Genomic DNA, 26,673 nt, shown 5'->3' with positions numbered 1-26,673 from the left:
TTCTGACACTTAGGTTAGACCAGGTCACACGAATGGTGCCTGGGAATTACTTGTATGACAATACCAAATATGGTTCAACCTGCATTTGGTTGGAGCAGGAACAAAGAAAGACAGGAGCAATTACAGTCACCTATGCTATCCAGTGATAAAAAAATCAGCTACGCTAGTATTGCATCTCAACTCTTTGGCTGTTTTATAGAGTACAAAGCTTTAGAGTCAATCATCTAGTGCCAGGTGCATAGGGACACTCCTTTAGCTGTGGATATGTGTATATAAATTTGTTGATTTAGAATTGAATGTCATTATTTTTGGGGAATATGTATTGAGTCTGTGGTGAATCACGAAAAATCCTGAAAATATATACCCTATGTAAACTTAGAAGCCTGAACTATTTAAATCAACAGTTAAAGACTCATGGTGTTACATGCTTAAATATGAAATAAGAGAATTTTGAGGGTCTTCATCATATTCCTTTTCTCATGTTTTACTGAAAGGATGTGCTCTGTCACACTGCTAGTGACAGTTTTCAAACTCAGTCCTGTGGCATTCCTGTCAGAATTCATCAACTCAGAATGTTTCCTGCATGTTTGATGGGAGTGCCCCTGAAATCCTTATTTTAGACATAGTTATGAAGTTTCTTCCCTTAGAGATAAGCTATTTGTTCCTGGTAGACAACCTTTTAGATTTGGGATACTATGTGTGATTTCAGAAGGATTGTTAAAGACAACTTCTAGATCAGGCAGAAAGCAAATATTTGCTGGAGCTTGTGGTGGCCTTTTACAAGGCATGTTGTGATGTGATGTTATTTATTAAGTTTATTAGCAATCTAGATAAGATGTCAGTACTTATAAAAGTAGCCAGTGATATAAAGATTGTAAATAAGTTGGCAGGACAGTAGTAGGAGCCCCTTGGATAATTCTGTCATTTGGTTGCATTTAGGCAAAAGCCCTTTTTCAAATTTATGCATGTAGAAATAACAGCTGAGGGTGTGAGGGTGATTTTGCCTGGTTTTAAGAACACAGCAATTTCAGAAGTGCTTCATTTATATAATTGACTTTAGAGAAAGATTTGGTTGTTTTATTTATGCACATCTATTACACGTCTAATGGTGGTATAAATCCAGTTGAGTCAATTAAAGAGCATTTAAACTAAAGCCTGGGAAGCAGTGACTCGGAGGAAAATTTGGGACTGTATCTAGACAAACTACTGTATGAAAATTCCCACTGAGTTGTTTTGACAAAACAGGTGATTCAGATCCCCAGGTGTGTAACCAAATGAGTGAGTTTGAATAGTGAAGTTATTTCTGCATTCTTATATAGGATTGTTTGTTTTCAAATTTTATGATTGGAAAGGATGTAGGAAAAGAAGATAAAAAATCAAATGCCATTGTAAGAACTTTAAGAGCTCTAAACACTGGGTTATTTATTTTTTTTTTTTTTTTAAAGTTAAAAGTAGCATCATTGTGCTCAAAACATACCACAGGGAATCAATCAAACCAAAACCATCAGGGCTGAAACAAACATCAATCTAACAGTGAAAGACATATGCCAGAATCTTTGGATGGATTCACGTGGAGTTCAGATCTTTGACTTGTGGAAGTGTAGTTTACATAGACCTAGGTGGAAATGTAGGGGTGGGGTGAGAAATAATAAACAAGTTTTAGTTGCTTGAGCAAAAAAAAAAAAAAAACAGAGCAAATATTGGATTCCTCAAATACCTGCCAGGAAAATATGACATTTTCAAAGGTAAATTACAAGGTTTACTGGATGAAAGTTAGATTAGCCTAAAGCAGTGTTCCCTCTCACCTTGTATCCCGCGAATGTGATTGAGCCTGAACTAAGTAACTATTTCAATGGTGTCAGTATCACTTTAAAGTCTGCTAATCAATATAGTTTTCATATTCATTCTCTTTTCAGACACCGGGTAAAAAGATAAATACTTAAGAGCTATCTGGAGTAATTTTCCTGTAAAATAACTGAGGCCATGCTCACGTCATCCTTAGGTTAAGTCATTCCTTCACCAAAAAAAAATTTTAAAAAATCTAATAAAGTCAATGGAATGACTTTGGAAGTTAGATATTCCTCAATAAGAGCAAGAATATATGGATCTGAACTTTTGTGAAGTCTCTCCATAATCCGAGAAAGACTGCAGGGATTTTTGTGTGTTGTGCTGCAAAGGCTTGTAAAAGATGAGCACCGTAATTGATAATGTCATAAAAGGAGGTTCTTGTGAAGGTTTTGTGAATATGAAGCATATTTCTAATTTGGCATACTGTGGGAAATCATACCTTAAATTATAAGGCATAGAGTATTAAACTAGCTTTGATCTTTTAGATGATTGCCTGTGTTGAAGACAGAGGGAAGTAGAAGGGAAAATTCAGCCAGTTTTTCATCTGGAGTTAGGATATGATGGTATATTTAACGGTTCTGCTCCATAAAAACGTAAGTGACCATATATTAGTATACTCTGTCCAATGGAGAAAAATAGAAGGAATCCTTATTTTTTCCACACGGACGGGTGTATATATTTCTATAGAATATTGTTAAAAATTAGATACAAATGGAATCCATCCAATTGTAGCAAAAGAGATGAGTTAAATTACAACACGCAGTATCAAATAACAGTTACATTTCATAGTAAAAAAAAAAAAAATCTAAAGTGACATTGCAGATTGACTTCTGATAGGGTTAGGAAAATGGATAGAGTTTCTAATATGGCTTATGCATAGTCTGAGTTATGACTGAGATAAACCCAACAGTGCATGCATATATAACATGTTGTCTGTCACATACGCGGTAAACCTAAAGGGTTTAGTAAGCAGAAAGATTTGGCTATAAGGATTTGATATTTTCAGCATTTACAGCTTGTGGAGTTTTACATGATTTTTAACTATGGAATTTCTTTAAGATTTCAGCTCATCGATGACAAGTGCTTTGTGAGTTTCTCACTACAATGAACCAGGGGCTGTCCTATTCAGAGCATTGTCTCTCAAAGTAGAACTGAGTAAAAGATGTCTGAGACATTCTCTCTATTGTGTTTTCAGAGAATAGCAACTATAAAGCAGGCCTTGAATGCACACAACATCAGTTTCTTTCTGAGGGGAGGATATTGGGTCCTGGTGACCTTAGCGGACTCCGATTCAGGTAAATGCATATCAACAAAGCTCCTGACTGACCAGCTTCTGGATGCCTATTAGAGCTCTGATAGGTGAAGGAGAAAGTTTCTGTAACAGTATATGTATGTGTACATTTATATACATACACAAGTACATATATTTACTTGGGATGTATAGCTACACACACACGTTTATATATGTATATAAATATATATTTATATATATACATACACATGTATGCGTGTATATATTTTTTTACTTGGTACTTGTGAATAACCATCGCCACCAAATACATGCTTTTTACATAATTCTATTTTGTCATATAGCATGATTTGTATCACAAAATGTTCTTTTTCGCTCTTTTCTGTGTTGCCATGACATTAATACCTATATTGTACAAAACAGTGCCATGAAGGAAGGCTTCAAAAAAAAAACACTTGTTGAACTAGAGGCACTTTGAATTAGCTACTGAGAAATCAGATCTTCTGAAGCCGTTAACTCTCCTAACATAACTCCATGCATCTGTGACATGGCTTTGTATCTCTGCTTGGTGTCACACAGATGGATCCACAGATCTGAAGCTTGCTGTAGGGTCTCTGCAGAGAGACCCTGCTAATCCTATACTGAAACAAATAATCTATGTTTTCTCTGTTTAAAACAAATTGAAACTTTTTTTTTTGGAATATATTTTCTCCATCTCTAGATTACCTTTGTAGATAGGACCTGGTGAAGAGAGCGTGTGTGTATATGTATATGTGTGTGTGTATTTTGAACAGAGATGTGTTAAAATGATATTTTAACCAGAAAGTTCAAATTTCTTAAACTTCATATTAGAATGTCTCATAGATTTGGTGTATCGTCTCCAGTAACATATTCTTGTCTCTTACTTGAATGTGCTGTGGAACAAAAGTTTAGCTGACCACAATCAATTTATGCTAATACTGATGTAAATGATACTATGTCAGCTCTCTGTAGAAGATAAAGTTTTTGTTACTTAGTCTCTTTAAAGTAGAATCATGCTGCAATTTCACCGTGGTACCATGTCTGATGTCATTAGAAAACATTCACTTAAAGGAATAACATCTATTTACCAGCTTAAAAGGCTAGAGTTAAACGAGTCCCACATACATTCCAGTGTTTACCACTATATGATCTTGATGAGCTTCTTTGTTGTCCAGAGCCTTAGTTTCTCCATCTGTGAAATTAATACAGCCTTGCTTTTGCATGATATTTACTTAGGGTATGTGGTATTTCCTATGATAACTTTGGATTCACAGAAAACAAAACAAGCAAACAAACAAACAAAAATAAACCCCGCTCGGTGTGCAAATAATTGCAAATAATTCAGGGTACTTTTTTTTTTTCTTTTTTTTTTTTTTTTTTTTCCTCAAATTGGTTCTTTGTCCTTCAGTGGAAAGTCACCAATTAATTATGTGTTGTTGCCTTTTTGAAGAGGCTACAGATGGATTGGAGAGGTTACACAAGTAGGAACAAATGTTTTGACCTACCAATTAAATAGAAGAGAAACCCCAAGACTATGACTGATCTAAAAGAGGTCATGCTAAGCTGTTGTGCGTTTTTTTTATTTCAGACTCTCAGAGGATTGGAGGAGGCAGTGGCTACTGGGCTATTGTGGTTCTCTTTGTTATCTGTCTAGTTGCAGTTGGGGCTTTCATCCTCTACAAGTTCAAAAGGCAAGTAAAACCTTAATCAACGACACATACATTTTGAGATTTACACTTACCCGCAGATCAGCAAAAAAAAAAAAAAAAAAAAAAAGTTTATTGTTTCAAAAGGAGACTGCAAGAAGTCCAGCACTTTGAAAATCATATTTGAAGCTCATCTGTGCTTCATTCTGAACTAACTTCAAGGAAATAGTAGCAATATGGGAACTGTGGAGAGTGTTCGCCTTGTCTAAATAATATCATCAAGAAAGAAAGATGAACTAAAATATTATTCCTATCTTATTACTCTTATCAGTTATGAATGAACTCCAGTTATCACAAGCATCTGCAATGCACTTTGCTAAAAAATATATATATATGTAATTTTATCAAAATTTACAACTCTGAGGAGTTTCTCTTTGCAAGCATAACATTTTGAGTGCTGGGACAATGCCACATAGAATAAGCGATGATAACAGATGAGCATTAATTTAACACTAGGATGTGTTAAGGAAAGAAATAATTATAGATGTGGCCTTTATGTGAGACATATCCTCAAAATTGACAATGGTTACTGTTCCAGTCTTTGGCAGTCTGATAGATCTTTAGTCTACAACGTGTTTCAATCATAACTACTTGGATGCTGTGCAATTTAAAGAAGAATTTTGTTCTTTTTCATGAGTTTGTGTTATCACTGGCTATATTCTTAGCATTTTAATAACTTTGGAGCATCTAGAAGCTGTTGGGTTTGATAATATTGGAAAGAAGCCTTCATTATCATCAAATCTTTACTCAGGATTTCTATCAATTTGTCGTATTATTCAGGGTTGATTTTTATTTGAAATGAGCATAAGTTTATAGAGGTAGATGTGGCACCAAGTTTATAAGGACAATAAGTATAGAAAACATTTAAGTGAGAGTTTGTTTAGATGAGCATTTTTAAGTCAATAGAGAAACCTTCTTTGCCAAGAATCTCTTCATTTTTTCCCTGCAGGACATAAGTTTCTTAGAGCCCATAGTGACTGATTACTCTAAAGGACAAAGCACATAATGCTGTATCAGACTGTCTATAACTGAATAAAAATCCATTTCCCTATTTTAGGTGCCTGCAGCAAGAAAAGGCATAAAAATGGTTGATGTGATGTAATTATAGTATTTCAGTAGCAATACATGGAGGATTTGTTGGTTGTAGCATGGAATCATAAAACTTGCGTGCGATATGTTTCGAAAGCAGTATGACTTATATCTTTTATTAGCTCTTAAATGAGAGCAATTAAATAACAGACACAATTACTGTGTGGCAAAAGAAGTATAAAATATTCAAGAAAGGAAGAAAAAAATTATTTTCCTTAAGTCCTTTCTAAAATGCCCAATGAACCATTGCTTTATAAATAGAGCTTTTATTAAGGAGGAAACTACAGTACCATTTGCAAATTGTGAGCTTTAATGTCTCGCACACTTCCATACATAATTTGTGAAAATCATTTGCATTTGAATTTTATGGGCGTTTAATTTTAGTGCAAGTGAGGAGAAATGTGAGATATATTCAGATGCGTCTCAGTAGCCTGAAAACTGCTGTTGGCATTGATGAATGACAATGCAGTAATATTCAGTTTGGATCTGTACCATATCTCTTTCTGAGATATTTGACAGAATTATTTTTAAATATTCCTGCTAAGCCTTTCCAAGATGCTTTTTTCTTTTTTTTTTAGTTGCATCTTTTTCATACAGTTTGGTTTTCAAAGCATATTGAGTGCCTAATCAGTGCTCAGTCTGAAGAATCACTTTTTCTCTTTGTGCTTCCTGTGAACTCCTCTCCCACCCAAATATCTAATCCCATTTAAAAAAAAAAAAATCTTAAAAAAGAAATCTTCCCTGTGTTTATGTGGACTTACAATAAATTTCTGGATCCCCATGGAGTACTTTCTTGCAAGTGCAGTCCCTTTAAAGTCAGAACAGTGAATTTGTAAGTTTACAAACTGGCCCCTAGGGACTGAGGTTATGAAACTGAGGTGTCCTTCATTAGTTATAAACCAACCTGAAATGCATGAAGGCTTGTCAATGTTAAGAATTCACTGAAAGAATGCCACATGCAACAAAAAATCTTCAAATTTATGAGATTATTTCAGCAGAATAACACTTTCTAAACCCTATGGTACCTCAAACAACACATGCAAATGTAAATATGAATTATTTCCACTTAGAAATTATAGGCATGTGTAAGGTGTTGAAGTGTTAATACTGTCCATCATTTTTGTATAATTCAGAAAATTATACAGGAGGACATGGAAGTGATTTGGTGTGGTGGTGCTTCCCTTTCGTTTGTGTAAGCTGATAGGCAAATACTTCCTTCAGAAAAACATTAAAATTCCATTTATCTTCAGCCAGAGAAAGGTTTATTAATCTTAGTTTTGTCAATACAATACTTGGGTCTACAGGACTTGCAATTGGCATTGGGGCACAGGCAAAGAAGAACATGACTTGGATTATTCTCTTTCTTTGCCAGCACAAAAAATAGTTCCCAGTGTTAAATTTGGTATCTAGAAAGATTTACCTGGTAAAAGAGAAGTAAGTTTTAAATGATTAATGTTGATGGCTTCTAAAAAATAACTCTAGTCTGATTCCATGACTGAACAAAACTGGTTTTACATGGTTTGGGTGGAGGAAATTTTCAGTATAGTGGTAAGGAAAGAAAAGTAATACTCAGGCTGCTAAATCTCACTGTGGCTGTGACATGAGACAGTGCAGACAACAAGTGTGGATATTGGACAAGCCAATAATTTTCCTTTTCTTTATTTTACATTCTGGGTATGGAAATCACCAATCTGATGCCTCAAGCAAACAATGTGTTACAGTACTCACTAGCACACTTCAGTTGTTTAACTATCCAGGTAACAATGGACTACAGCTGCTTCTTTAGACCAGAACAATGTGAAGCAGATGGAAAATATTTTTGAGAAATCAGGTCAGTTTTTTTTTTTTTGAGAAATCAGGTCAAAATACAGATCTGAGACCTGCATATTTTTTTTTCTGTATCATCCTATCTTTACTAAATTTGGTTCAGTAAAGAAAGACATTTTCCAATCCCTTTGAAACAATGTTTTTTTTTTGTTTTGTTTTGTTTTTGTTTTTGTGGGTTTCAACTCACAATCCAGAAAGGATTTCTTCATCATTTCAGAGAAAATTTCCCCAGTGGGGGGTCGTGGGCAACATTATAGAGAAAGCAAACAGCACTGTCTGCAGTAAGCAAAGCAGAGGAAAAGAAAATTATATTTTAGCCACATCAAAGCCACCATATAATCATTATGTTACTAGTAGAAGATGTGAAACCATCCTTTTCTTACTTTTTCACTTCTGTATAAAAACAAGGTATTAGATTAACCAAACCAGAGCAGATAAGAATTTTTCTGCTTAAGTGCCTTACTTGGTTAACAGTAAAAAAAAAAAAAAAAAAAAAAAAAAAAAAAAAAAAAAAAAAAGATTCTTAAAAATAGTATGAAAATCTTCATCTTTTAATTTGTATGCAAACTACTGTCTGTATCCTAAAGCTGAATACTGTGTTTTCAGAAATGTCTCTGAGTCTACTTCAATCAAATTTATATAATTTCATGCATAATTCTTTTTTTTTTTTCTTGGGACTGTCAAGTGCCACTTTTGGTAAATGAACCCCCTCCTGGGCCATTTCCACAATGTGGAGCAGAACTCTGTTATCTTTCTGCCTCATTGACTTACTATCTCGTTTTCAGTCTCTGAAGAAAAGCTATCTTTTTTTCCCTACCTTGCTTATACTACTTTTATGTTCCATGAGAGCAAGTTTAGTCCCAATTCATGCCACTTAGTTATATACATATATATAAAGGCACTAATTTAATGATCTGTAATATTTCATAAAAACTTCCTCTGAAATCAAAGTAATAGCATGTATAAAAGATTTCCAAAATGAAAGAGGGAAGTAAATCAGAAGCATCTCAAAGCACAAAGAAGCCATTCATCTGAACATTAATCCAAACATAATAAAACCAACACCACAATAAAATATTCTGTTTAATGGATTATTGTTGTTGTTAGTTTTATTTAAGTTCCAAGAGCATGATGCATTATTCCATATCCTTTGCCATGTGAATATGTTCCTATTTTATATACTAAACAGAATCTTAATCGAGCCTCTGGAAAATGAGTGAAGCTGTGTAAAGGCCAATGAATATTGGCTCCACAAGGCGGGAATTGAAAGCCAAATAAACTAGAGAGTTTAAAGGAGTGGGAATCAATATCTCATCCCCCTCCTGCTGTTTCATACTGCTGAACATTTTTAAGTACAAACAGTTCCTGGTATGGACTGATTAGAATTTGTGAATGTAGAAAAACAATTATTTCCTAGAATATCTTCTAAAAGGTTTGGGACCTGGAGAGCTCAGTCAAAGCCATATGCTGGGATTCTCATTAATAGTTCTGTGCAGAATTAAGTCTCCTGTTCATGTTTTTATAGTCCTCAAAGCAGGCATGAATATTTCTTCCTCCTCGTGGTTGAAATAAAATGCTACAGAGAAAACAATAGGAACTAAAAATGTAAACCATGGAGTGCTGTACAGCAGAGGTAATTGTCTCCAGTGATGGATGCAAAGCACATGCATTTTACAGCTGAAGAATAAACCCCCAAAAGAAACCATTGCATAATCTTTTTCTCTGTTCTGATAAACGTGCTTTCAATTTTTGTATTGCTGATATAAATCTCTTGGGTCAAATTTCATGTCTTGTCATGTTTTCACAGTAGTCTTTTATGTAGACCCAAGCATTTCAGCTCTGCCTACTTCAAACACTTACAATGGACTCAACATAAATTGCTTCCTTAAGAAGAGCAAAACACATCAGGGTACGCACTTTTTTTTTTTTTTTTTACGGAATAATTAGGGATAGCAGCTTCCTTCCTACATGTTAGAGCAGTGTGGAGCAACTGGAAAATTGCCAGAATTAGGCCTGTCTTTTGCAAGGATTCAGTATCCACATCCTGTTTCATTCTGCAGTGTGGTTGTCCCACGTAAACAGAACATCTGGCACATGTTAAAAAATGCTTCTTGAAAAGACTTGGACTGTCATTTTCTTGAGATTGGATAAATCTCTTCCTTGTAAAATTGAAGCAATATGAAACACATAGAAATCTCTATAATGTATCAGGTCAGATGGCCTTCACAAGACTTGTAATATTCCCCCTCCTCCCATCCATGCTCCATGAGATAAGATACTACACTGAGTACCTCAACTTTATACCTTCCCTTAAGGATCTGTGCTTAACAGGACCAGGTTCATGAGGTTTGAGTGAGAAATATCAGCTTATGTATTTTCTCCTTTTATCCATAACCCATAAAGGAGTGCTCTTAACGTCAAGAAGTTTAATGGTTGTAAACTTGCGAGGTTTCTTCATTCAGGCATGTTTAATAGTGTGTATTGGGATTATGGTGATCTAAGTAAGATTTACTGGATACAACAGTTGAAACCTCAGGATTATACTAAAGGATGCACCCTGTTAACCTGGCTTCAGGCAGGTCCTTTGGCCTGTGAAAACAGACAGACAACAAGTAGGTTAGCAGCTCTCACTAAAGATCTGGAGTGGGTTTGAGATGGATAACATCATTATTATGTCAAAAATATTTTGGTAATGCTATTGATGCTTCCAAATCTGTCAGAAGTACGTCTTTGAGAAGATTCCCCAATTTCTGTAGAAAGGTATGTGCTGCAAAGCTTTTCTTTTGGGTTTTGTTTCCCATAGATGTTTGATGATGGACTGAAAGGAAAGCAATTTGACAGGTTTGGTGCAGGTCTGATTGAGACAGATATTGTTTTACACATGACTAGTTTCATTAGCAGACACATTATAAACTGTCTGAAGTTACTGGCCCTAGAGAAAAAAAATCACAATTAATTACCTAATGCATTTGTTTTCGTAATGAGGAAGGAATGTCCCTCTCCATTTTAATGTGGCTTTTTTCTCCAGTTAATGGGAGGACAATGATGCAGGGCTTGGCAAAGTATGTTAGTGTTGGAGGAACCTTTGGACCTCCTGAAGCAGTCATACCAGCATAACATTGTGCTACCAGACCCTTTTCCCATCCTTGGGATTAGTTAGTGCCTGTGCTTTATTTACTCTATGCTCAGTGGGGTACAGAAAATAGTAAAACCAAACACATTTCTTTCTCTGTGCTGCTCGTAAATAATGGAATAAAATGCCTGATTTATAAATATACATGTATGTGTGCATACACACACAGCTATAAAGATGTGTGTCTACATATTTAGATATATAGGATGCAGTTCATCAATAGGGAGGAGATCCCTTTCACTCATGTTTCATTGTTTAACAATATCTTTTTTTTTTCTGTAATTACTTGTGAAGCAATGAAAGCTGCTGTTCAAAATATAGGATGCTGCAGTAACTTTTATCTCAAACTGATGCCACGTGGAACTGAACCTTTCTTCTGACATAACATTTAAACATAGGTCATCTCTGAAAGCCAAAAGAAAGCAGAGCAACTCATGTATTTATCCAGTTGTCATACTGCTGCCAGAATATGGAGCAGAAGTTGGCCATTTTTAGAGGGATACCTAAAAATTGCTGTCAGTTTTTCTGTCTTTGCCCTGCAGATAAAGGAGCAAAGCAGAAACCTCATCTTAACCTCAGCAGTTCAACCCCATTTTCCCTTTTTTCTTATTGTCTGCCCATTGCAACCATTTCTTTTGAGCACAGACTTCAACAGCCATGATCTGCTGTCATGCTGATCGAGCTGTCAAGCTGCTGCTTGCTATGTGGGACAAGGAGCTCACAACCTGCAGCTCCCTAATCAGAAGTGTCTGCTTGGTGAGTAGGAATGGATGCTGTTGTATGCCCAGGCTGATTTCAGATGAACACAGCTGCAACAGAGGATATGACTCTCTAGAAATGTTTAAACCATGAGTTCTGCTACAAAAGTTAGAAACCCCTGATTTATCCCCTTTGATTTTACAAAGTCTAATTTAAGTAAATCTAGGTAAGAAAGCTTTACCATACTTACTTTAAAGCTTCCCAAGTTCAGCTATGGTGCTAATTGTCTGTTAGAGCTGATAAAGCTGTTTAATAACATGCTTTTTGTTTTTCTAGATTCATATCAGAACGAATAAGTTAAATGCTGTATTCCATGGAAAAATTGTTTAAATTGGCACTTCCCAGTAGTGCTTTATTGCTGCCTGCTTATCTCTACCGAACTAACCCTGCATAGAAGCACAACTTTCTTACTTTCCCTTACCAATGCTGGGTTGCTTCCTTACTCTACAGCCCTTTTTCCTGGACTCCTGGTGCATCACTCTCTTCTCCCTTCCCATTCCCTGTCTCCTGGATTTCTCCTGCTTCTTTCTCCTCAACTCTAATACATTATGAGAGTGCCATTGAATGCTACCACTGACCTTCAGTGTCAGCCCACCTGACCAGGGAGATGGGCTTGACTGATTGTAACCCAGCTTTAATCTGATGTCTGGTACCAGAAAAGAATTTCTGTTGGGCCTTATTATTGCTTTATTTAACAAAAATCACTTTTTGTGTGGTTTTATTTATTTATTCTTATTTTATTTCTTATTTTATTTTTAATATAGTTTATTGTGTATCAGACTTTGCCAAGAAATCATCAATGCAGAATTCTTGAGCAGTTAAGGCAGTTAAATAAAACTCTCTCAGATTGTGAACACAAAATCAGGGATGGATATCATTGGTTCTATGACGTGATTCTGGTACTGTGTCAGTCTGCTGGAGCTCTGCTCTGGTGCCAGCATGTGTGTGGCACAAAGGACTTCCATCACAAAACTTTTTCTCCTTGTCCAATTTAGGAAACTGCCAGGCAGGAATGTCTATGCCCAGATGCACAATGAAAAAGAACAGGAGATGACAAGCCCTGTCAATCATAGTGAGGACACCCAGAACATCATCCAGGGTGAGGAGTTTATTGATGATGATCTGGACTCTCAAACGCTAGGTAACGCAAGAGGTAACTTCATTTTTAGTCTATAAATTTTCGTAAGTAATTGATTTTTTACTTGATATTCATTTTCATTTTAGGTTATTGTTTTGTTTTCTTTTTTCATTTTCTGCTCAGACTTGGGATGAAGCTAACAGTACACTACTGACAAAGGATTATCTCAATTATCTTCTTTTTGCTTGCTTGTAATGAAGGCTAATGTATGAATGACATGCTATGTAGAACACAGGTACAGAGACAATAGATTTTAATGTCAGGAGACTTGGATAATTTTTATAATTAGAGAAATTATATTTGGTAGAACAGGATATAATTGGTAGCATCTGAATTAATTCAAGAATCCCCTGAATTAGTGGAAAATCAAGAAGGCCAGAAAGATTTTTACAGTCAATATATCCAAGATTTCAGATGAATTGTAACTATATTCATTGCTGTATTGGTCATTATATTCCAGTGGCATTTAAAGTTTTCATTATTAGCAACATTAAATTTATTCCTGTGTAAAAAATCTTATGAGTCTTCCCTATTTTAACTGTTAATTATTATATTATTATTATAGCTAGTATTCATGGGGTGGTCGTAAGGAACCTATAAGGGAAACTTCCTGTGAAACTCTGAGTAATGATTTCAGTGTCAGGTAGAAGTGTATATCCTGGCCCCCAGTGGTTATTTTTAATGTAGCATAGAGTACTGAGCCGTAAAGTTCCTGTGAAATTTACCATTGTGTTCAGAGTTCATTGAAGTCAAAGTCTGAAAAGTGTAGGACAATGGGAAAAGCTCTCTGATTTCATTCATACAAATTTTTTGAAAATAAATCAGATAATCCAAAGCTTTTGGAATTAGTGGCAGTCCCTTCATGCTGTAACAGGCAACTATAATGTCTTCATGTACCCACAGAAAGGGATCTATTTCAGTTGTGACAAAACCTGAGGTAGGACAGAATTTTGGCAGAGGAGAGATTTATTTCTCCCAGGTTTCACCTTTACCTTCTGTTGCAGATGTCTTCATTTTCATCTGCTGAACCATGTGCTGTTTCTATGTTCTTGAAGATGTTAGCTTTAAAACACAAGGGGAGCTTCCATCCTCCAGCTTTGCATTGTGTATCTTTGTGTATTTCTGTATTTTGTTTTATAAACTTTGTATATGCATACCCCTGTGTTTTTATTCAGATTTTGCAAGAAGACCTTGATCGCACTCCTGACTGTTGGAATTAATTCCAAAAACAAGCCTGGAAAAACAAATTTTGTGTTAAAATTGTTTGATCAGCTTATCTCCAGGCTCTATTAGAGGAGAAAGCTGATTGCTAACAAACTCCATGTAGACATGCCTATTAATGTGGAACATTCAAACACCTCTAGTAATGTGCAAAAATATAACTTTTAATGGTAGAAAATCCCTCTTGGTCTATTTATATAGTGCAGCTGGTGATGCTGTAATAAAGAAATGCTACCCTGATTTGTGACACATTCAGAAATAATCTCTACTTGCTCATAGCTGACTATATAAGCCTGATCCTGCACACATTACACAGAGAAAAAAAAATAAATAAATCTTGTATCTGGGTGGAGTATTGTTATGGTTAAAGGGTGCAAGATCATGATGTTTTGATGTGAAACTTAAGACAGTGAGCAAAGGCAGATCCTGAGGTGATTTGTGCTTCTGCCAGGTTGTCAACACCAGAAGCATTTCAAGCAGAGCGTAAAGAGTTCGCTTCTGTGGATCATAATCATCTATATTCATCAGCTACTGTACAGCTTTTAGACACAAGACTTTATTTAAGATGTAAAACTATACTTCAGCTCTCTGTGCTGTTTTGTTACTTGCAATGCTTTCCACTAGCTCCGGTATCACTCACTACTGCCAAAAAAATATTCCTGTTAATGATACTCTTCTATTTTATCTGGCTAGAGTATGAAACATGTTAAAATCCCTGCTCTATATTAAATTCCATTTTACAACACTGTTTGCAGAAGGTTCCTATGCTATGGAGATCCCCTCTAATTCTGGTGAGCTTTCTCCCTCCCTGTTGGGAGAGGTCTGTAACAGCCCCCGCCCCATGCACAGCAGGGTTTTGCAGGCCTAGGGTTCTGTTTGTTCTCTCTCTTCTCATAACTTTTGAATTTCCACAGTACAGTATTTCCAGACTCACCCATCCACTTTTTTTGTTTTCTATATATTTTATGTTGCCTACTTTATCGCAACCCCCACCTTGGGACTCCTCAACACCATTACCTTGCAGTGACTCCTTCTGGGAGAAGTGGCAACTTGAACAGCTACAGAGTTCCCCTATTGCTGATGCCGGTCAGTGTCCAGTCCCAGGTCAGTGGCATGTTGAATGGACACCTCAGGTGCCATTCTCCCACCTCACCTGCACCCCTCGAGACAACTACACCTTTTTAAGCTGCAAAGAGAACCACCTTATGCTGTCACTAGGATAGAAACCCTAGGAATTCACCACAAACTCACCACCATGAGCAAAAGCTTTAAGTGAAAGTATCCTATAGGTACACGGAGCTGTTGCACCAGCCTTCACCTGTTTGATAAAGCCAGTCTCTTTATGTGATTGACTTGTCCCTGCGATAAAAGGGGGATTTATTGTGGAGTACCTGAAATACACTAATGCTGGTCTTTTGTTTCTGTATTTTCATAGGCAATCACTCAGGCGTGGTTTTGAGCATCAACTCCAGAGAGATGCACAGTTACCTGGTTAGCTGATATTTACAGCTGAACACAAAAACCGAAAGACTCTTCTCTGTATTGTTTTATTTTTCCCTGGTGATGTCACAAAATTGTGAATATGGCTGTAAATGCTGGTGGAGAGAAGGTTCCCTAACAGTCCCGCGGAAAAAAAGCATTCATCATCAGTTACCAGGGGAGAAGGATAATACGTCTTGTGTTCACTCTATGGCCTGGGAACTCTTTACAAGTCAAATTCAAACTATGGTAGCAAATTTGTAGCCCTAGGCACATTCAATGCCACCTTCTTTTCTTCTGTTCCTGTATATGCTCTAGTTCTCTATGTTTATTTTTAGGACGATTGACTGTAACTTTTTAATTAGGTTTTTAACTGAGGTATTCAGTGGAAGGCTGGGACTCTTCAGCCTGAAAAGGTGATTTCTAAACAAGTGACTAGACCAGAATAGACGGTTGGTTTTCACGATGATATTGTGTCAGAAGGCCATAACTCAGCAGTGGTTCTGCACTGGGAGAGGACTGAGCAAGAAGTCCTATGCACTCCTAGGCCATACAAGCTCTTAACTTAAAACTGTGTGAGACAATCTAATGAATTTAGGCTTATGCCCTTCTGTGGATTACAGGAAGTGAAGTGTTAATAAGGATATCTCATAATTATAGGATAATTCTCCTTTAAGTGTAGCAAGTCCTGACAAACCATCAGCATAGGTATGTACCCTGATCCTACCCCATGTGAAAGAGAAACACCAGCGTGAAGCTTTTCCCAGACCAGGTGCCTTCACTTGCAGACAGTCATTTCAGTTGCTCTCTTCTTGTCTTCTGAGCAAGCACCTCTAGGACGATGGCAGCTGCCAGATCAGTTATCATGTAAAAAAAAAAAAAAAAAAAAAAAGGGGGGGGGGGAGGTGCTCGTGGCCTGCTTCTTTTTAAATTTCCAGAGAGTGTAAATACCTCTTTCAGGTCTCTTTCTTTGTATGTGTTTTTTGTTTTTGTTTTGATAATTGGAGCAGAGATGCCTGGAAGGTCAGAGCTCTCCTCCAGGTAGGACACCACAGTCCCCTTCCCACTCGTGTCACCCCTGGGGCTTCCCCTGCCTCTTGGCCCTTGGAGGCAGGGGTGGGCAAACCCTAACCTGCACTCTGCTTGGGTTGCTCTGACAATCTAGGGCCCTGGGGAGGACAGGTTGTGGTTTCAGAGTTGGTATTTCCTTTCTCTCACCACAGGGTGTCACTCGGTCCCTAGCACAGCACCGGACCCTATTCCTGCAGGTTGGGCAGTGGGGCTTCTGAAGGAGCCTCCTGCAGAAGGTCTCGGGGGTCAGCCTGGAGGTTCCCAAGCCCAATTTTGTGACCAGCTCAGAGTTCCCAAATCTAAACTTTTGTACCCCCAGGCAGAGGCAGTGTGGTGAATCTGCAGCTCGCTGCTGGTTTCCCTGTGGTTGATGGAGCCATGTAGGAAATGGACTGTGGTGTGATGAGTTCAAACATCTGGCATCCTTTGTGTCACAGCTGCCTGGAATTAGGACACTCCTCTCAGAAACCTATATAATCTCTTCACTTTTTGCCTTCAATAGAGAATAAATAGCTCTTTACTCAGTGAATGTCATACTGATGCAAATGGCAAGCTCCCACACCACCTTGCTTAAGGAGGATGCAGATAGCTAACTGCATCTTTCTGAATAAACAAACAGTAAATAATGAGCGCTGGCAAGACAGAAAATACCTATCTTTAAATTACCCCATGCATTGGAGTCATTCTTCCATGTAGCTGTTGATATCCTAGAGCATATGGTTGTCAAATGCAACAGACTGTGATGTAATAATTCAGTGCAGCACTGTAGGCTCTCGCAAACCCTACAGGATGTATGTGTAAAGCACAAGAAATTCTAGTTTAGAAGAAACTTAGTGTACGGACCTGGGTGGAAAAGTTAAAGATTCTGAAAGTGCTTGCAAACTGCTCAGGAAAATAATTTCAAAAATCTTTCAAAAAAAAAAAAAAAAAAAAGCCTATGTAGTGGTAGAGTGCTGTGCAAATTGATCCAGAGAGGAGCAGTGCTCTAGCTGACATGTATGCAGGAAGGACCATGCTTAAATCCAAGGTGTTACATGTGTCTGAGTCTGCATTTCTTGAAGAGTACAAATACAAAATGTGCTGTGCATTGGAAACTCTCAGGATTCTTGCACCAGAGGCTTCCCCTTCTCACCAGCCCTTTCAGCTCTTTCTAGTGGGAATGAGCTGGAAAAGAGTAAAATAGTATTGCAAACAGCATGCTTATACTTGTGAAATAAATCTGTAGTAGGTGTGGGGCAGGTGAGTAGGGGATTTGCCTCATGAACAAGGAGTAGGATGGAAATCCTAGTTTGGGATCGTTCTTCCACAGATTATCTGATTAGTGAAGGACACTGTTGGAACTAGGTCACACATCTAATTTATGCTTTAACAACTACTTTTGTGTATGTAATACAGGGTGATTTGTGTCTCTGACAACAGGAGTCTTTTGGAAAACCATAGAATATTTAACTGCTTGATACTCTAATTAACGCAGCACAATATAGAGCCTGTAATAATGTTTTTCAAAGCTAATTAATCTGATTCATGCAGCACTTGTGTGAGGTTGGTTTGTCATGTCTTAAAAGCACTGTTTTCTAAAGAGATGTCAGTATCACCGTAACTGTATTAGCAATACCCAGCATATAATAAAGGAAACCTTTGATTCCTTGGCAAGAATAACTTTAAAATGAGTTATTAAAAATTGAGAAAAATACCATGCCCGTTTTCCCATTCATGGTTTATCTTTAAATGAAAATTCTCACAGCACTAGGTTTTGAATCTCTTGAACTACATCCAGGACATCTTAGCGGCTATATAAATATATATACATCCTTGATAGGTATCTAAAATCCTCTTACATGCATAAAAAGAACAGAGAGTTCTTTCTATGCACAATTGCTAGGCACACATGTATGCATTTGTACATGCAGTATTCGTATGTACTCCAGTTAAACTTGTTAGTGAGCAAAGGTGATTTGATGGCTAAGAAATGGAAGATGGGTGTCAGGTACCTAGATTCTGTACCCAGACTTTGGGCAACCTACTTAACCTGTATGTGCCTCAGTTTCCCCACCTGTAAAATGGGGCTGATAGTAATTAATAGTAATCCTCACAGGAGTATTGTGAGGCTAAAGTAATTACTGTTTCTCCGGGACCTTAAGAGTGAAAGAATTATGTGAGTATATAATATTAATAGTCTCACTTTTTATTTCTTTTTTTTTATTTCCTTTTTTTTTTTTTTTTTTTTTTTTTACTGTTTACTATTGCTGTAATTTAAGGTAGTATACTGAAACCAACCACAATTATATGTAAATGTAAAACATCCATAAACGAAACAGGTACATAACTGTTAAAAAGAATAAAAGAAAAAAAAAAAGTAATTTCGGTTGAAAGCTGTTATTGGACCATATGCAGAGTAGCATTGCAACATGTGCTGTGATCTTGCTAATTTGCATCCTAGTATCTTAAACTTGCTTTCTACAGTGTTATTTGTCAAAAGTCTTATCCATTGGATATAATGATACCTATCAGCATTGACAACGAACTATACTAAAACCGGAAACAACAAAACTGGTATTGTATTGGTAACATTTAGAGCTTGTGTCCTTCTTAAACTCACATGTATTTGCAAGTTCAAAAACACCTGGTACTTCTAAGAATGCTCCAAGGAGTTCTGATGTGAAGCCATCAAGATTTACAGTTGTTAACTGTGGTTTCCCTTTTGATACTGGATGTTTGAGACAGGTCTACTCATATAATGTGCTCAGAAATGCTCAGAAGACATTTACAGACAACCACACACCCCCAGTGTAAATTAATTTCTTAAAAATAAAAGCAATATAAACCAATGTATATTTTTATACCCTTTAAAAGATGGTGGTGAAGAAACTGTGAAGAAATAGAAGATGCCAGCCTGAGGCAAGATGTTGTTATAGCTCCAATTGATATCCAATTTCTTTGAACATTTTGAGGATATTCTCATTGAATTATATTATTCTTGAGTTTTCTGCTTTCACTGACCAGTGAGAGCAGCATTCATTCACGTAAAGTAGATGATTTGTTAAATTACTGTCCTCTAGACAGACAGAGACAAATCAATGTTTTGTGATTACTAGCTCATAGTACAAAGCAGACTTCAGCTGACGTTATTATGTTGGTTATCTGTTTTTAGTCCGCTGAAAAATCCCTTTAGTGGGAATACTCTATTATGGCATGTCGCTTCTTTAATAGAGAGTAGCAGAATGTGACTGCATTGGTTTCTATCCTCCTTACATAAATACATGCTCAAAGATATATGTATATATATTTCATTTTTAAGAAATTAAATTTACTGCCTTTGTAGTAGCTTTTTGATGACAAAGCAATGATTCTGATATGTTTTGAATTTTAACGTTATTTAAATTTGAATACAATGTTGCTAAATCAGTAGCATTGATGACAATGTCAGTTGAAGGTTTTTCCTTTGTTTCCTCTAAAACTATGATGTGGCTGTTTGTTTTAATGTGGCTTTGGGGAAAAGAGGACAAGAATTTTTATTTTGTTATCGAATTATTTACAGTTGGAGTTGCTTTTGTATGTTGATTGATATTGCTGTGTTGTTTCCACCTTCATTTTAATTTCAGAGTTTTAGAAGAAAGTGCAAATTTCTCTCAAAATACCAGCTTACCACCAGAAAGAGATTTATTAGCATTTACCTGTATAAATATTAGGTTTTGAGATGCAAAACTTTGATGGATATTCTGGACCATCCTAGCTTCCTACCATATTTTCTCTATTCTAGCCCCAATTCTTATTTATTCTACAACTTTCTTTGAGACTAGCATATAGCCTAATCTTACTGTTCTGTGAAAGTCTTTCTAAAACTTCCATTAGAAGAACATTTAAGTGTCTAGAAGTAGTTACAGTGTCTGCTTAGAGCATTTTTATAACACTGTCGATATTTTAATATTCTTTATTTCCTTTCAGTATTTCAGTATTAGCCCTCTGACTGCCATTTAAATGTTTATTCCTTTCGTGGTTACATATATAATGTTTTTCACTTACTTTCAGACTACAGTCATCAAAGTGACAAGTTTTGATGTATCTCAGACACCCGATTAGCTTTTGCAATTAGAAGCTGAGCCCTGCAGTCTTTGGAAAATGTCAAGCTGTGCACTCTTTAATTTTTTAATCTTCTTTCATAAGTCAGCCCTCCTACCTGGCTGACCGCCTCTGCAGCTTTTCTTCCCTTTCTTTTTGCTACCTCCAGCTGGTGGGAGTGCAGAAAGTTTTCACAATGCCTAGATGGCCTACAAGTCGATTCCCAAATTTGAACAGAAACTGTTTAATGGACTAATTTTTTTTCCTTTCATTTCAAATATTTTGCATAGAGTGCAGAGGGCTATATATACTGTCAGGGAAATAAAGACTAGTAATCTGCGCAAATTGTTCTTCATAATGGTCTGAAGACTAAAGAATGTATTTTCAGAATTATTTTTTTTCCTGAACTTGATACCTATAGTAAGTTAGTTTCATGGTTTTTAATATGCCAGGTCTTATTTCTTTAAGTCTTCAGTACTTCTTTTTTTTTTTCTCCTGTTAAATGGAGTAACAAAGTATGTAAAATGTGAATTGTGAAGCAATGTATGACCAGCTGGAAGATTTTCATTCTTTTCATTTCTCCCTCTCTCTTTTTTTTTTCTTTTTTTTTTTTTTTTTTTTCCTTTTTTCCCTTGTTTTAGGCTTATCAGAATTACTATTTTCAGCTAGTTTACATGACAGTATCTGTGGTGATCTTCTGGAGACAGTATTTAAGATGAGAAATACTGGAAGGCTTAGAAATACATATTCTGTATGTACAATATAGCTCTGTAGGCAGTGCTAGGCTATGAATATGCTGGACAAAATAACATTCTTATCAAAGAGCTGTTATGGTTTGTATTCAAATATTCTCTTTTAATATATATGGATATAAAATATCTGTTCAAATACGTATACTTAATTGCATATTCTTGTCCCTCTTTTAGGTTAGTTTTCTTTTTAGGAATGACATTTTGTAGTCCTGTAAAAAGTAGATTTTTTCCTTCACACAAGTAATTTAGTTTAAAATTATTGCCTTGCAACACACTGAAGGCATTAGGTAAACTTGAGCTTAATTAATCAGACTTGATTTCTTGACTTTCTGTAGAATTTGCATCTTTATAACAATTTGTTGCAATGCAGTGGACATAAAGCCTTGTTGCGCAGCAATAATACATGCAGCAGTAGTTGCCTTTGATGCACATATTTTTAAGGGTGTAATGAGTTTATTGATCACCGGTAAATTCAGGCATTCCAAGTAAATTTCTTAGCATGTCTTATATTTCGATTTAATTTGTTGCTAATTTTAGCCAGCTTTTGGTATTTACATTCATTTCTGTCTGACACTGTCTGCTCTTACAGATCAAAGGGCAAGAATTGGCATATTCTCGTTAAATGTATATATATATTCATTCACACCATTTGCTTGTTAAGTTAAAAGAGTTTAGAAAGTAAATCTATCTGAAATGGTGAAAGCAATGCTTTTTAATGAGGACAGCTCATACAGAAAAAAACACCAGACTTGTATCCACATGTTTTTTGAGACAGACAATCTTGTTATGGGTTATGAACAGGCAGGACTACGCAGAATGTATACATCTCAAAGAGCAGTAACATGCACGTAGGCAATTCACAACTGATAAAACTAGAGAACTTTTTAATACACAATTTGTATGTACCAGACACACATAAGGATGTTTAAATGGTTACAGTTACAGAGTATCATCACAAACATAGTAAAATGCCCAATTTACTATCTCTGCTTGCTGATAAAGCTGGTAAAGGCACTTTTTTTTTTTTGGTTTATCTTTTGAGATGCTGGTCTTCAGAGAGGTGACCTGCATTGTTTAATGCTTGGAACTCTTTGATAAGTAATTGGTGACACTACATAGGAAAATTTATATGAATTTCCATTCTCTTTTGTTTTTCCTTGTTTTCGCTCCATACTCTTTTTTCTCCTGCTGTTCTGTTTCATTATTGCTGCTACCTGTTGCTCTGCCTTGCCTGCCTCCTCCTCCTGATAACAGTTCTCTACAATCCACTTTTCTTTCTTCCTTGCATTTGTTTTGCTTTGTGTTCTGTTTCTATCTGTGTCTTGAATGCTAACAAGAGGAATCACCATCTCTTCCCCATCCCTGTCTTTTCTCTCAGCTTTGGTGTATTATCTTAGCTGATGTACGTCCCTATGTTTTGTCTCTCTGCATTTTCTTCTTGTTTCTTTCCCACTTTCATTTCTTTTAATATTTTCATGTTAAATTTTGGCTCTCATTTTCTATAAATCTTTCTGGAACTCTTCCCTTTTGCCATTTCTGCCCTTCTCTCATGTCTTTGACCCAGAGAGCAGATGCTTCTTCCTGAAATTGGGATCATTGTTGTCCTCCCTGGAGGAGTGATAAGTTATAATCAGCATGTTTTTTCTCTCTTGATCTCACTGTCTCTCTTCATTGGAAGAAATACATTTAATTGGCAGACAACTAAACCCATGATTTCCCAAATACCCCCTTTTCCCTAACTTCAGGTTACAAGGAGGAGATATGGTGTTGGCATGAGCCTCCTGGAGCACAGCAAGGGCTGGCTTTCTTTGCCTGCCCTTCAAACTGGCAAATAAAGGACAGCAGCAAAGTTGGGCAGAGATGTCCTGACAGCCATTGGGCTGCATATGTATTTCAGTTTGGGTTGCAGAGGACCAAGATACTACATAGCCTTTTAGATAAAATGGTACAACGTGAAGATGAAGAATAGGCGAGATAGAATCCATTGCTATGGGGAAAAGCAGGACCAGGGATCAGTTGTCTTTGGAATGGCTTGTTTGTCGGGTTTGTATGCAACCTTTCCTGGATGCAGAGGCAAATAACTTTCTCTTAAGCTCATTAATATGCAAGTTTAAGCTGTAACCATATGGGTTTGGCAGAATCTTCTTGTCAGGGAGCTTGCAGAAGATGATGGGGATGAAGTAATTGAAAAACTCAGAGCCATTTTTGTAGGATAGAACCTAGGCTAGAGAGGAAGTGTATGTAAGAGAGATGCAGGAGGGAGAGGAGCACAAGATTATACAGGACAGGGAAATGCAGGGAGAAAGGCAATATAATCAGTGTGTATGATTTTGCCACAAGTTTTTGATGTTATATTTTTCTTAAGCTTTGGAGCCTCTTTTAATTTGTAATGACACATATATTAAGTTTTGTTGGTTGCATACAGAGGCTTTCAACCATGAATCTAAATTGCTGCGGCACCAGGAACATGACAATGCTAAATTATCAGCATTAATTTCTGCTTATAATTTAGAGAGCACACAGCAATATCATACTTGATGGAAAAGCATTTCCTTCCCAGCATCCAGGATGCATGTATGTGTGCTTCACAGGTAGCTCCAATGTAGCCTTACCTCGGATGATTGCAGGCCATTTCTTTATGGTGCTCCTCCTTAGAATGGCACTGAGTTAGGAGGCATGGAGAAGAGTTATTTTACGGATTAGCTATGTGTCTTGGATTTATAGTGATTAAATGTAATTTGCTAGAATCCCTCTATGACATGTAATTTTATAAAGTTTAGAGAGGATGGATGAAGTTGGTGAGTAGGCATAGTATTCCTAAAGATAAACACTAGACACTGGACTTTCTCAACATGTGTCTAGAAATTTTAGTTTTAGGAACACAGAGTTGTATATTTTCTATACACACCAGGCATTTGAGTACAGCTCCTTTCTTTATTTGTCACTGACATGTTATGAATCATTTCCTCATGGGTGTATGGCATGAGATGAACTTTCTGCAGGGCAGAGGACTCTGGAGAGAAAACCTAATCACATGGAGAAGTACACTTGAATTCTCCCCTCTTGATCCCAGTCTCTTCTGAGTTACTTTTCTCCGATTGTGGTTCTGCCAGCCAGCTGGTTTGAAGTCAAAAGAAGATTAACTCATTTTTATCTTCTTTTGTATGAGTGAGAAAAATACAAGGAAAGCATTGCAAAGGAATAGCAGCATGAAAGAGGTAGGGAACTTGATCAGCTGGTAGGGTGCTTTGGGAAGCTTACACCTTTTGTGCTTTACTTACCACTTAAATTCACAATTATGTACAGCTACTGTGATTTCTCCTTCCATTAATCACAGGTGTGTTTTTTTTGCAAAAGGGAAGGTGGTTCTAAAGAGTATCACACCAGTATATTGCAAATGTGGTGTTAGAAGGCATCAGCTATCACCCTTTCTCACTTAAATGAAAGTATCATAGTGCCATAACTTTGCACTTACGAATCTACACTAGGAATATCAATTCACAATGGATTCGGTATTGGAGAAAGATTTGAGAGACAGTGAGAGTTGGAATGGAGAGTTTTCCATTTGAAGAGTAAAGGATTTATGTGGTCTTATTTACACTGCATCTGTGGCTGTTCCAACACATGTGGGTCCAAAATCCCTCATTCGGACAAATCCCTGACTCGGACAAATCATATTGATTTGCTGGCATTGCCTGTGGGAGTAAAAGGGAAAAAAAGTTAAACCAAGCTCAAATAATATCTTCAGGCTAATTAGAGCTTCAGGTCTTGGTAAAGAAAGAAAAGCCAATAAAGTAAGAACTAGGCTTGACATGCTAGTTGTGAAGATTCACAAAGTGGTCTTCACTGCCCTGTTGTTCCATGTGGAGAATTACTTATTAGGCCTTGCAGGGCCAAATTCTGCCCAAATTTATGGCCATGCAGGTTCAGAGAATTTGTCAGGTAAACCTTTTGTTCCAGAAGAAAGCTGTTCATCCACAGTGAGCTTGAAATGTACCTGCAGGCTAAAATCAGTTGTCGTCTTGCTGTATCCATATGCACGCAGGTGGGTGACTGATTTTCACCTGTAATTCCTGCTCCCATGGTTCACGTGCATGTATTTTGTATACACATAAGCTAATTACAATGAAGGCAGCGCTTAGTTTTTGAACTAATCACAACTGCTTTTTCAGAGTATGGTCAACAAATGCTTAACACTGTGTTTCTAAATGGATTTCTGATACAGAGGCCCTTCCAGTCCAGGTACAGGCTCTTAGTAGTAATCAGTATGCTGTAGTCCATACCTTTAACAGACGCGAGTGTGCAGTCCTCTCCTTTTGCCTTTGCACATTTTAGTATATGTGAAATCCATACTAGACTTTTCCTATTTTACTTTTTTTTTTTTCTTTTGGGAGACCTTGACTTTGACTGGGTTTCTTTGTATACGGTATCAGGACTTAAGGGAAGAACAAGATTAATCCATAACTGGTGCATTGTCATAAATGGGGAAAAGTGTTATTTGTATATTTTTGTAAATATGTAACATTTAATGGCAGTTTTGTAGTGACGTGCTGTTTTTGAGAAGAAAAAATCAAATAAATATATGTTTGAATATGCTTGATGTAACACTTAACTGTGATTCAATTGCACAATTAATAGCTTAATCAGAAGTCTTGTGCAATATGTAGTGCACACACATAACCAAGTATCTGTTAGTGGTCCACAACCAAGTTTTTGGCAACTTTTAATGATGATGATGAACTGTGCAGAACAGTTGATCACAGTCTCTTTCAGCTTCCAAACATGTAGCAGGCAAACTACTGTATACGTACCTGTGTACTCCACTGCATCCAAAGGTATGCATTTGTCCCAAGAACCTGCACTACAGGTTTTTCTTTAATAAAATTTGGTTCTAAACTATTTGTTGTTGTTTTGTTTTCTTGTGAAGCAGCTTATGGGTTTTGTGGAGGGGAAACGGCTTAAGCAGTCCTCAGAGTCTGTGGGCATTTTGGTTTGTAAGTCATTAGCAGCAAACTTGTACGGTAAGGCTGCAGCAAAGCCTCATCTCCTCCTCCTGCACATCATTACAGGACCTCTCCTTTTTGCCTCTTCCCCTAGTGGAGTTGAGCTGCGGTATAACTGGTGTGAGGGTGACACTCTGTGGTGAGAGGGAAGCCATGCAATTACAGCCAGAGAAAAGTAAATGTTCTCCCAGAATGCTGCTGAATCAAAGGCTGAAAATTTCTGTCTAGCTGAAGAATGAAAGAATTCAGCAGGTTTTAACCTTGATCTCCCTGCAATAAACAGCCATAAATAGAACAAAGCTGTGTGTTCTTCTGACC

At 36.8% G+C, this 26,673-nt stretch overlaps 1 protein-coding gene across 13 annotated transcripts in view; it reads left to right on the top strand.

Annotated features, from left to right (window-relative positions):
- The window catches only part of SORCS2 (sortilin related VPS10 domain containing receptor 2), a 595,072-nt gene extending 568,821 nt beyond the window's left edge, over positions 1-26,251 (top strand). For 3 of the 13 annotated variants that reach the window (XM_068679841.1, XM_068679828.1, XM_068679840.1), the window contains exons 24-28: positions 3,044-3,143; positions 4,707-4,809; positions 12,628-12,785; positions 15,016-15,095; positions 15,427-26,251. In XM_068679841.1, coding sequence (XP_068535942.1) covers positions 3,044-3,143; positions 4,707-4,809; positions 12,628-12,785; positions 15,016-15,095; positions 15,427-15,450 — 465 coding nt within the window. In that variant the 3' untranslated portion in view covers positions 15,451-26,251. Of the gene's footprint in view, positions 1-3,043; positions 3,144-4,706; positions 4,810-12,627; positions 12,786-12,856; positions 13,285-15,015; positions 15,096-15,426 lie in introns of those variants that run through there. The other 10 variants (XM_068679837.1, XM_068679836.1, XM_068679831.1 and 7 more) reach the window with 10 other exon arrangements.
- The last annotated feature ends 422 nt before the right edge of the window (positions 26,252-26,673 follow it).

This window comes from Anas acuta, chromosome 4, assembly GCF_963932015.1.
Source record: "Anas acuta chromosome 4, bAnaAcu1.1, whole genome shotgun sequence".
Taxonomy (NCBI): Eukaryota; Metazoa; Chordata; class Aves; order Anseriformes; family Anatidae; genus Anas; species Anas acuta.
The sequence above is the reverse complement of the archived record's forward strand: the minus strand, read 5'-3'. Positions and strand labels throughout refer to the sequence as shown.